At 44.3% G+C, this 11,626-nt stretch overlaps 1 protein-coding gene across 3 annotated transcripts in view; it reads left to right on the plus strand.

The window, feature by feature from the left end:
* The window catches only part of UBE3C (ubiquitin protein ligase E3C), a 118,236-nt gene that overhangs the window by 62,926 nt on the left and 43,684 nt on the right, over positions 1-11,626 (plus strand). For 2 of the 3 annotated variants that reach the window (XM_024739191.1, XM_024739193.1), the window contains exons 14-17: positions 2,247-2,351; positions 4,578-4,665; positions 4,993-5,090; positions 6,108-6,240. In XM_024739191.1, coding sequence (XP_024594959.1) covers positions 2,247-2,351; positions 4,578-4,665; positions 4,993-5,090; positions 6,108-6,240 — 424 coding nt within the window. The remainder of the gene's footprint in view (positions 1-2,246; positions 2,352-4,577; positions 4,666-4,992; positions 5,091-6,107; positions 6,241-11,626) is intronic. The other variant, XM_024739192.1, reaches the window with a different exon arrangement.

Consider the following 11,626-nt stretch of genomic DNA (forward strand, 5'->3'; position numbering starts at 1 on the left):
TTATGCTTTTTAAAAACAATATTTGAGACATACACTTTGAATAAAGCAATATTTGGGTCATATTTATACTAAAAAATTCATGTGACGTTTATCTGGAATTCAGCTTTGTCTAGGTGTCCTGTATTTTCTCTGGCAGTCCTAGAGACTGCATATATTGAAACTTTATAATGTTTCACTTCACAGTAATTTAAAAGAGGAATGTAAATTATGGCATTAATTACCTCTTAGATAGTTTGATAATGTTTGTGACCTATAGAAAAGAATGTCCATATCAGCATAGATCGGATCGCGGTGAATACCGGGAGGTGGATGACAGCCTGCTCCTGAGGGTTAGGCAGCTGTGAACTTGAGCGTGTGCAGTGGGGATGGTGTCAAGAGTCTGGGGGATGTGTGAGAGCCATAAGTTAATGGGTGCAATTAAACAAACACACATAAGTGTTTGTCAGAAAGCACGTCTTTCGTCAACAGTTGTGGTGTGTTGTGGGTAAATTTCAGCACAATGTCTGTTAAATCCAAATTTACTCAAAATACCGATGTAATTGGTTAGGTAAAAGGAGAGATAAGACATAATGTGCGTCCTGCCACAAGACTGTACTTCACTCTCCACTGTTGAAAGAGCATCTGTTGGTGCGATCTGTGTGGACCCGACTGAATTTGTCTCAGACCCAGAGAGCACATGGAATGAACTTACTGGGATCGCGTCTTTTCTTCTGAAGAGCAGTACCGAGAGACTTCCCAGAGTTGGTGCCGTAGGTCAATGGCCTTACTCTGTTTGTGACCAGCAGTTAACCAGATAGAACCAAAGACTAGGCCTTTCTCAGTCTACCACAGCTGCACTTAAAATCAGTCATCGTAAAACATTGCATGTGTGTAAGCTGACCCCTGAGCAACTGATTGCTTACCTATGCTAGTTTCTGCTGATTCGAAAAGGACAGTACCATAGTATTACAATAGGCTTTAAAATACCACAAGGTAGACATCACAGCTGAATTGGCAAGATATATCCACCAGTGTACAAGCTGTGTTCTAGATCTTGAGAGATTTTTGCTAATGTGGTTTTGTCTGGATGGCCAAACCGCTCAAGCATTACTTTTTCTCTGTCACTGGGCAGATCATCCAACCAGTGTTGGTGTCGTAGTGGCCTGAGATATCAACCAAGGACCCTTTCTTACCCACTTTCGTTGGGCACACAGTGACATTTCCTAGTTCTTTATTCAAATTATATTTTACTGAATTAGAGGCAATGTGTACAGAAAGCCTGGCTGACTTTTTCAGAAAATACCATCATAGTCATTAACTTCATAGTAGTTGTCTGATCAACTCCTGGTTGTAAAGGTTTAAAACTTTGGTTTTACAACTTTGTGTTGGTTTATCTTTGTTTATTACAAAACATTTTTATTTAATGTATAACTTCATGTCTTTTTTAAAATAGACAATACCATTAAGATCTCTTTAATCGTACATCACAGAATTTATTATACAATTGTCCATCATCAGTTACCTAGTAGGTTTCTAGGTAGGTACTTGGGTTCTGTTCATGGGGGGCTTACCGCACAGCCAGAGAGGGGCTGATGCTCACCGGGAAAACGGCAGTGAAGGACTAGGCTATGATAATGCGGGGGGGTGGGTGGGTAGCCAGAGCGTGTGGGGAGGCTTTCTGAAGGACGTTACGCTGAGTTTGCGTGGAATTGCACTGGGACGCAGACCTAGTTCCAGAGGCTTGCGTAAGGGAAATACTGAAATGATCTTTCTTTTTGGAAGGTTGACAGGTGTGTCTAGGACACTGCTTCTCGCCCCCCACCCCTCCCCCGCTGCCAGCAGCCTTGAATAGAGTGTTTTTCAGAAAAATAAGAAATGAGTTTTACCTTAGGGAAATTGCTGTACTTGGAGATGTCTTTTATTATAGCTCAAATGGGCTAATAGGTTTCCCCATTTGTGTTTTAAAACTTAGTTACTGCCTCCCTTGCAGTTTTTAAGAAATCAGCCCTTGCACACATTTGTGTTAATAATTTTTCTCTCTTTGCCAGTAGATATTAACCGCTTTGTACCTAAAGCTAACTCCTGTAATCACAGAACGAGGTGCTTTTCTGCAGACAGACCTGGTGGCGGTCTAGCCAGCTCTTCACCATGGAAGCCCGCGTCCTCGGGCACGGAGGTGAAGTGGTGCCGTGGCCTCTCACTCCTGACCGGAGGTGTTGCCGTAGTTCCCGAGCCTGCGTGTGACGTGTTCCTCTTCTCCCTCTCAGGTTATCACCAACCTAGTGAAAATGTTGAAGTCCAGAGACGCAAGGAGAAAGTTTTGTCCTCCCAATCACTGGCTGTCAGAGCAAGAAGATATTAAAGCAGATAAGGTGTCACTTTTAAGTCTTCTGAACATTTTTCATTAAATTTACTTTTTCAGCTTTTATCTTTTGGGGGAGAAGAATAAATCCTTTAAAGTTGTTTAACTTATTATGTAACTAAACATTAACAGTAAACTTTTGTGTTACTAACTCTTAGGTCACCTAGTAGAACGTAGAGCAATATCGTTGGCTCCCACATGCATCCTGCATTTGTTGTTAATCCTAATTTGCTCTTAACCACAAAGTATATTGAAGCATAATGGGGTTTTGGGGGGTTGAAAAAAAATTTTTGCTTTTATTGTTATTTTCAGTATATATTTAGTACTTAAGAGATGGAACTTATTTCTGGTTTTCTAAAGGGACAGAGAGAAATGTGACTATTACTAAGATCTAGATCTAAAGTAGATTAAATAGTATAATCTATTTCAAAATAAATTAAGATAACATTAACAAAGGACATGAGGTGTTTTCATTGTTGTTTGTCAGAGAAACACATGACTGGATTCACCTCGGAAACTTGAGGCTGGGGGCACAGGGTGGTGGGTACGGAGCAAACAAGATCACAGAGATGTTAAAGAAAACAGGGCTGTTTTAGAAGCATTGCTTTGTCCGCATGGAGTATTGTCTCTTTGAGTTAAGCATGTGGCTTGAGCTCTGCCCACTGGCCAGGCTGAGATGCTGTGGCAGGTCCTGTAGCAGTGCAAGCCTCTGGGGCCCATGTTGGGGTTTCTGAACATTTCCCACCGAAAAGAAAGGGTCCTCGGCACAGTGGTTCGTGGCAGGTCCAGGGAGGAAGTGCGCGAGACGGCGGCGTGTTCTTTCACCTGAGAGCGGGGGCCACGGGAGATTGTATGAGGGCCGGGGGCCGCCTCAGAGGGCTTTAGCAGCCAGAGGTGGAGGCGAGCGCCAGCAGCGTAGGTGCAGAGGAGTAACCGTCAAGTGTGTTTGAATCTGTGAGTTCACAAGGACGCTAAAAAGAAGAACTTCGTTAGCCATCGTTGTGGGCTGCAAAGGAGCCACCCTCGTTTTAAATACTGGTAGGAAGAAGGAAGTCATCACACCTTTAGCCCGCCTTTCCCTTGTGAACTGTTCGTGGGCTAACCATGGAGTCGATGCTGTGAGAGCCTTCTCGACGTGGAGGTGTTCCAGCTGACAGCACGTGAAGACGGTGTCTAGCCTGCCTGCTCTGATGAAGTTTGGTGTCGGCCCCCCGCTGAAGTACAGCGGAGACGTGGGCCGGAGGCCTGGGAGACGAGGGTCTGTGCTGCTGCTGTGTGCCAGGGAGACTGTCAGCTGAGCCAAGCAGTGTGTCTGGTGCCTGTTGACGGTTGGCTGCTATTTTCCCACCAGTTCCTGCTCTCATCGCGGACCTGCGACCAGCGGCGCTGAGCACGCGTGCCTCTCGAGAAGAGAACACTGTCCGCCTCCGAAGTGTTTCTCCCGGAGACCAAGCCTGGTGAAACTTCCAGATGTAACGACAAATTTGTAGGAGATGGAGGGGCTAGAAGTACATGTTAACACCATGGTGCTGCAATTAGCAAAATCCACACAATGGGGAAGATTCCAGGACAAATGCTTCTGCTTCCTCATCAAAGTCACAAGGGCAGGGCTTCCCTGGTGGCACAGTGGGTGAGAGTCCGCCTGCCGATGCCGGGGACACGGGTTCGTGCCCCGGTCTGGGAAGATCCCACATGCCGCAGAGCGGCTGGGCCCGTGAGCCATGGCCGTTGCGCCTGCGCGTCCGGAGCCTGTGCTCCGCAACGGGAGAGGCCACAACAGTGAGAGGCCAGCGTACCGCAAAAAAAAAAAAAAAAAAAAAAAAAAAAAAAAAAAAAAAAAAAGTCACAAGGGCAGAAATGAGGGCTGAAGGGACCTGACAGGTGAAAAGGATTCAGAGACAGTACACACCGTACCAGCCTCATTTGCATGCTCATTCAGACAACTTTTAAAAGAATTGTGAGAGTGAATATTTGGTAATAGTGAGAAATTAATTTGTTTTCTTCATAAAGCAGTCATATTTTGATGATTTACTATGTCCAGATATTATACATCGTTAACTAGAGCACCAGCATAGGAGAGAGGTTATGAAGAGGTCTCCTGAAAAGGACAGGAGGTGGGAGAGAGGGACGCAACTAAATAAATGTGAAACACCGGTGCAGCTCGAATGAGGCAGGGTAGGCGTGTGTGCTGGCACACAGGGAAGGGCTGACTAAGCAGGGTGTCTGGTCCCCACAGGTCACCCAGCTCTACGTCCCGGCGTCCAGAAGTGCTTGGAGGTTCAGGCGAATGGGGAGGATTGGCCCCCTGCGGTCCACCCTGGACGGTGAGCTCCCTGGGACCTCATCGCTCTTTTAACTCGAGTTTACTGAGGTGTAGTTCACATACTGTGAAGTTCGCTCTTTAGTCTACTGGTCTGTGATTTTTGACTATGATCGGCCAGGTAGAGGAGTTTCATCGTTCCAGAAAACACCTCATGCCTTGGTAGCCAGCTCCTTACCCTGGCCCCTGGCAACCACAGGTTGGGTTTTTTGTCCCTGTATATAGTTCAGCTTTTTCCAGAATGTCTTTAAATTGAACCATACAGAATGTAGCCTTGTGAGTCTGGAAAGGAGGGTACACACAGTAACGAAGGTTTTAAACTGTGTTGCAGTAGGTCTGGAGTCCCCGCCACTGTCTGTGTCTGAGGAAAGACAGCTCGCCATCCTAACAGAGTTGCCCTTTGTGGTTCCGTTTGAGGAGCGAGTAAAGGTATGGAATTTGGTTTCTTTCCATGTGTTTTGTGGTTATTTATATCATCTCAGAGTTAAAAAGTAACACCAGGCTTCCCTGGTGGCGCAGCGGTTGAGAGTCCGCCTGCCGATGCAGGGGACACGGGTTCGGGCTCCGGTCCGGGAAGATCCCACATGCCGCGGAGCAGCTGGGCCCGTGAGCCATGGCCGCTGAGCCTGCGCATCCGGAGCCTGTGCTCCGCAACAGGAGAGGGCACAACAGTGAGAGGCCCGCGTACCGCAAAAAAAAAAAAAAAAAAAAAAAAACCAAAGGAAAAAAATCTCTATGAAGTTGCCTAGTGCCTATCCTCCTATCTCATTAAATAATTTGTTTTTCTCATTAGATTGTTAATAGTTGACCATGATTTATAAAAGCCTAATCCAATCAAATACCTCTTGAAAAATGTTTTGTTTGTATTCACCGACTTATTTAGCAATTTCTAAAAACTACTACACTTCTGGCTTCAAGAGGGTGTTTTTTAGGTCTGCCCACTCTTTTCACAGGATGAACATTTAAAGCTGTTGACATTTCTTCATTAAAACACATACACACTCACATATACACATGGTGTTGCGTAATTCCTGAGTGCCCTCTACTGGATTTTTAGCATAAAAAAAATTACTTGAATTTTATCACCATAGAGATATTCCTACTAATATTAACGTACAGCTTTCCAAAGCTACTCTTCTTCCCTCCACCATCTGGAGTTTTATAAAAGGTTTCCAAAAGGAAATATTGAAAATATGACATAGCATGGGATTTTTAAAATTTGTTGTAAAGTGGGAAAAGGAACAATATTACAAATATATAAATAGTGCACGTTTACTATTTATAAAATCAGTATCTGATACCTTGGCCTTTAAAATGTGTTTCAGAGTTTATGGAGATACAGAAGGTAAAGTGAAGGTTTATTTTGCGGTTTTTCCTTTTGGTTGCTTATGTTTATAACGAAAAGTCTGTTGTTTTCAAGTAACCTTATAATTTCCCCTCTGTTAGATCTTTCAAAGGTTGATTTATGCAGATAAGCAAGAAGTTCAAGGAGATGGTCCATTTCTGGATGGAATTAATGTCACAATAAGAAGAAACTATATTTATGAAGATGCTTATGACAAACTTTCCCCAGAAAATGGTATATATAATTCTCTCTGTATGTGTACATATGGCAGGGGGAGGCGGGGGGATTACAGAAAAAGGTGATCATTAAACAATTAGTGTTGATTATCTTGTTCTGTAATGACTGTTCAAAACAAATGTAGTAGGTCAAATTTGGGGGATGTATATTATCAAATAATAGTTCTAAGACTAACAAATAATTATTGCTCCAGGAGCCTTTCAAATATTGATTTGTTTTTTAAGGAAAGAGCTCTTCTTTCCCCCAAGTGTCTGTCTCTAAAATTTAGTTGACAAAAAAGCTATGATTCTAAAAATGTCGTATATAACAGTCTATTTATGTAAACATCATAAATTGTAAGCCAAGTTAAATACACTAATATAAACACCATTGCAATCCAGATTTCTTCCTCAAAGGTTAAGTGTGCTTCAATGACACTGCTATCAGATAAAAGAGAATTACATTGTAACAATAATTGGGACAGCATTTAGAGGTCAGTGACACATTCTGTCGTATGTTAATCTTTGACACCCAGTGTTAAAAGTTTTAGTGTTATTAATATATATATTAATAATTTTAACTTCACAATATGGTATCCATGATATTACATTAAATCGGTGTTATATCAATGCAGGTATTAAAAACGAAAGCCTGGCAGAGGCTCCAGCTCACGTCTTTGGGAGGTGCTGGCAGGCTGTCAGATACAGAATAACGGTTGCCTTTTCTTCTAGGGGAGTAATTTCATTTTCTTCTAGGAAAGCAAAACCTCTCATTTTGAATACTTTTCTTTCATATTGTGGAACAGTGGAGGAACGCTAACGTCACTTGTTCCCTTACTCTGTTCCAGGTTTTGTGTGCAGAATTTTTGTCTTTAACCCAGCTTAGTTTGGTCGTTTAATCTGTGCCATTGGCCTCTGAGGTCAAGTATCACAGACTGAGACAGAGTTTTAACTCAAGTCTGACACGGGCTGTGAGCTCTCCTCTGTCCCAGGTTACTGTTGCCTAGGATGTCGTGCTTTCAAAGCTTTTTGTATGAGTGGGGCAGATATCAGGTATTCTGACACCTAGTCTAACATATTTTTGGGGAAAAAAAAAGTTCTCCCTCCTTTGGGATCTACGGTCCTTCGTAATCAATTATAGTAGCTGTTGTATTGTGTTATGTGTTACTGTGTTAGCAGTTTCTGTGTCTGTGTCTCCCACTTGACTGAGGCCCTCACGGTCTAAGATGGGATCCTGAATCCTTGTTCCTCCCACCCAGCTAGCTAGTGCTCAGTAGATGTTTGTTGAATTTGTGATTGAAAACAAGAAAGACAAGGGCTCTGACGGAGTCATAAGTTGGCAGACGGCTGGCAGAGTGTTCAGAGAAGAGCTGAGATGTGCTTGATGCTGGAGGGCTTCCTCAGATGCAGGGCGTGAGCCAGGTCTTGGGAGCCGTGTCTCCCAGGCTGGGTCACCGCGAAGGGCGTGGACGTTCACAGCCGACCCGGTTCTGCACCTGCCAGGCTTGGGCTTCCTGCAGGTCCTGCTTCCTGCAGGCTAGTGTATGTCTGCGAGCTCTTCAGCCAAAATGAGAACATGTGCTTAGCAGCGATTTTCAGTTAACTTTATTTCATGGAGATTAAGACATTACTTGCTCAGTGATAACAAGCCCCAGATTTCCTAATGAATCCTTAAGCTTAAAAATGATTTAAAAGTTAATCACGCTCCAGCTCTCTAGTTGTGCAGGCTGATGATCTCATTGAGTTGAAAGATTTTGGAAAAATCTTACAATATTTATGTTATAATGCCTTAAATCTTTACAAGTGTTCTCTCAGTCAGGCCTTCTTAATAAGAATTTTTAAACCATATGTCAAAATTGTTTGGTATTTTGCTATGCAAATTATAAAATTAAATATCATCTCAGAATGTTTAATTTACTTACGGAGAATTGGTTTGAAGTGCTTCGTTGACTGATCGTTTACATATGATCAGTTAATAGGATTATTCCATATGTCATCTAGTCATTAAAGCAGATCCATTCTTCATGGGTTCTTATATCTCATATCATCTCAGAACAGTTTTCTAAAGTGTGGGTTTCGCCCCATCTGGCAAGTGAACTGGCCTGGTGGAGCTCAGAGAAGTTGAGTGACTTCTTTGTGCAGTAGGGAGCTGAGCAAGCAGAGTGACACGGGTCCCGGCGCGCTGATGCCACGCACGCTCTTTCCGCCGTGCCTCCACCCAGCAGCACTTTACCTGGGGGAGAGCGTGGCTTGTTCATCTCTCCTTGTGGTGACTATGGAGAAGTGACCGTATTTGCTCTCAGGAGTGTTGTGAGGGTTGACGTCTCGGTGAGCTCTTGGTGTCATCCATTGTCTGGGATGAGATTTGCTAGGGCTGTTGGCTCTGAGCTGTTCTGGACTCCGTTCCTGAGAGCCTCACTTGCGCTCTTGTGTGTTGGTTCGTTGGATTCTGTCTTGCTTAATGGGCAGGGTTTATTACATTGTTTTTCTGAAGAAGAAGTGATAATAGGGTAAAATCAAAGTACAGTTGACCCTTGAACAATGCAGGTTTGAACTGTGCGGGTCCACTTATGCAGATTTTTTTCAAGAAATATATTGCCAAACTTTTTTGGAGATTTATAACAATGAGAAAAAACTTGCAGATAAACCACGTAACCTAGAAATACTGAAAAAATTAAGAAAAAGGTATGTCATGAGTGCATAAAATATACGTATTGATAGATGCTAGTCTGTTTTATCATTTACTGTCAGAAGCATACACAGATCTATTATAAGAAGTTAAAGTTTATCAGAACTTACAGAAACACTTGTAGAAGGTGTGTGGCGCCCTCCACAGTTAGGAGAAATGTAAACAAACGTGCAGGTGCCTGTAGCGCACGCTGTCCTGTTTAACGATCTCTTAGCCGCCTCTTGTTACTCCTGCGCTGAGTTCAGTGTGGTGTGGACCCTTGAGACAAGCGAGACCCTCGTCACCTCCGCCTGAGCACACGTCCCCCCCAGGAAACCGCGGGTCCAGTAAAAAGTGATGGCTCGTGGTTCGTGTATTTTCCCTTGTGTCTGGTGCAACCCTGTGAACCTTAGCGAACACGGGGACCAACACAAAGCGCTGCAAGTGATGCTGGACGTGCCCCCAAGAAGCAGAGGAAAGGCGTGACGTTACGAGAAAATGTTGGGCTGTTTGATGTGTACCCGCAGCTCTGGTTACTGCCGCTTCAAGACTAATGAATCCACCGTGAGGACTGTTGTAAAAAATAAAAAATAAGAAAAGGAAATTTGTGAAGCTGTGGCAGCAGCTACACCAGCAGGCACAAAAACCTTGTACTTTTTGTGACACACCTTTTTATTTCATATTGAAAATGCATGCAGGATTGCTGTAAGAAAGGCATATCTATAGACTCTAATATGATTTGAGAAAAAGTAGTCTTTCTATATGACTTTTTGTTCTTCTATGCATGTTTTATTAATTCTCTAAATGTTTAATTTCCAGTGACATTGATGTCATTGAAAATTAGTAAGAAACTGTGATGTATTATTTTCATAACATAATATTTTAAGTTTACATATTTTATTTATACAAAAGCCAGATATGTTTTCAGTTAATTTACTTTTTCTAAAAAATTTTCAAAGTCAGAAAGTATATCCATATGTTTGGTTAAAGGTTTGCATTTCCCTTACATACTTTCAAATTTACTTTTACTGGTCGTAAAAAAAGAGTAAACCATCTAATAACCATGTTGCTTTAAAAATTGTCAGGGGGCTTCCCTGGTGGTGCAGTGGTTGAGAGTCCGCCTGCCGATGCAGGGGACGCGGGTTCGTGCCCCGGTCCGGGAGGATCCCACATGCCGTGGGGCGGCCGGGACCGTGAGCCGTGGCCGCTGCGCCGGCGTGTCCGGAGCCTGTGCTCCGCAACGGGAGAGGCCACAACAGTGAGAGGCCCGCGTACCGCAAAAAAAAAAAAAAGTTGTCAAGAGTTTTCAGGAGAGCCTAAAAATTGTCAAGAGAGCCCTAAAATTTACTTCCATTTTGTTCAAAATAGTGTGTTATACTGCTACTTCGTATCTTATATGACAACTTAGCGCAAAAGGAAGGTGAAGGATCAAAAGCTGAAGCATTTAATGCCAGCAAAGGATGTTGTGATAATTTTAGGAAGAAGTGTGGCGTTAAAGTGGTCAGGGTGGCGGCAGAAGCAGCACCTGCCCACCGACAGGCGGCACACGAGCTCCCGACGCTGCTAGGAGGCCGTCGAGGAGGAGGGACATCTGCCTGGACAGGTTTTTAACGCGGGCGAAAGCGCCCCGTTCCGGGGGAAGTCTGCCACAGAGGACATTTTTTAGTGAGGAGGAGAAGTGAGCACCAGTATTTAAGCAGGAGGGGCGGGAGTGCCGCTGGGTGTATGGGCAGGACTGCCCTCATCTAGAGAGCTGCTCACCCCAGCCTCTAGGGGAAAGGTAAACACCAGCTGTCTGTCTTTGGTTGGACAACAAGAAGGCCTGGGCAGTGAGAGCCCTTTTTCTGGATTGGTTCCATCAGTGCCTTGTCCTTGACCTCAGGAAGCACCTTGTTGGCAAGGGATGGCCTTTACAGCTCTTTTGATATTGGCAATGCACGTAGCCACCCAGAAACCCATGAGTTCAACACCAAAGGTGTAGAAGTGGTCTGCTGGCTCATAAAACACATCTCTAATTCAGCCTCTAGATCAGGGAGCCATAGGGACCTTTCAGGCTCATTACACATGGTGCTCCGTGGCAAGGCTTGTCAACGTGGTGTCAGAGAACCCAGCAGAGAGAACATTGTGAGAGTCTCCTACCATTGATGGTGCCGTAGCTGTTATAGAAAGAGCCGTGAAAGCCACCACGCCAGAAACAGTACAGTCCTGCTGGGGAAAAGTGTCCAGATGCTGCCCATCACTTCACAGGATTTACATCGGAGCCAATCAAGGAAATCGTGAAAGAGATTGTAAATATGGTTAAAAAAAAAAAAAAAAAAAGGTGGGGTGAAGGCTTTCAAATACGGATCTTGGAGAAAAAAGGCAAGAGCTAGTAGGCACCAGGTGAGAGGAGCTGACAGAAGACGAATGGGTGGAGATGAGAGCCTCTGAAGCACAGCCAGTGACGAGGACAGGATGCAGAAGAGGAGCACCCGGCGGCAAGCAGGCCACCTGGCGGGAGGGTTCTGATTGCTCGACGGCACTCCTGACGGTTACGCCTCGGACCCTTCTGTGATGTGGGCACTGGGACCAAAGCAAACAGTGGAAGAAGGATTGGCTCCGTATAGAAACAGTTCTGGAGAAATAAAAGAGCAAAAAAGTCAGGCAGAAATTATGATCTGTTCCCGTAAAGTCACAGCAAACGTGCCTGCCCCTGCCGCCTCCCCTTCCACCTCCCCCCCCCCCCCAACCCCTCCCC

This window comes from Neophocaena asiaeorientalis, unplaced genomic scaffold (assembly GCF_003031525.2).
Source record: "Neophocaena asiaeorientalis asiaeorientalis breed wild unplaced genomic scaffold, Neophocaena_asiaeorientalis_V1.1 scaffold145, whole genome shotgun sequence".
Classification (NCBI taxonomy): domain Eukaryota; kingdom Metazoa; phylum Chordata; class Mammalia; order Artiodactyla; family Phocoenidae; genus Neophocaena; species Neophocaena asiaeorientalis.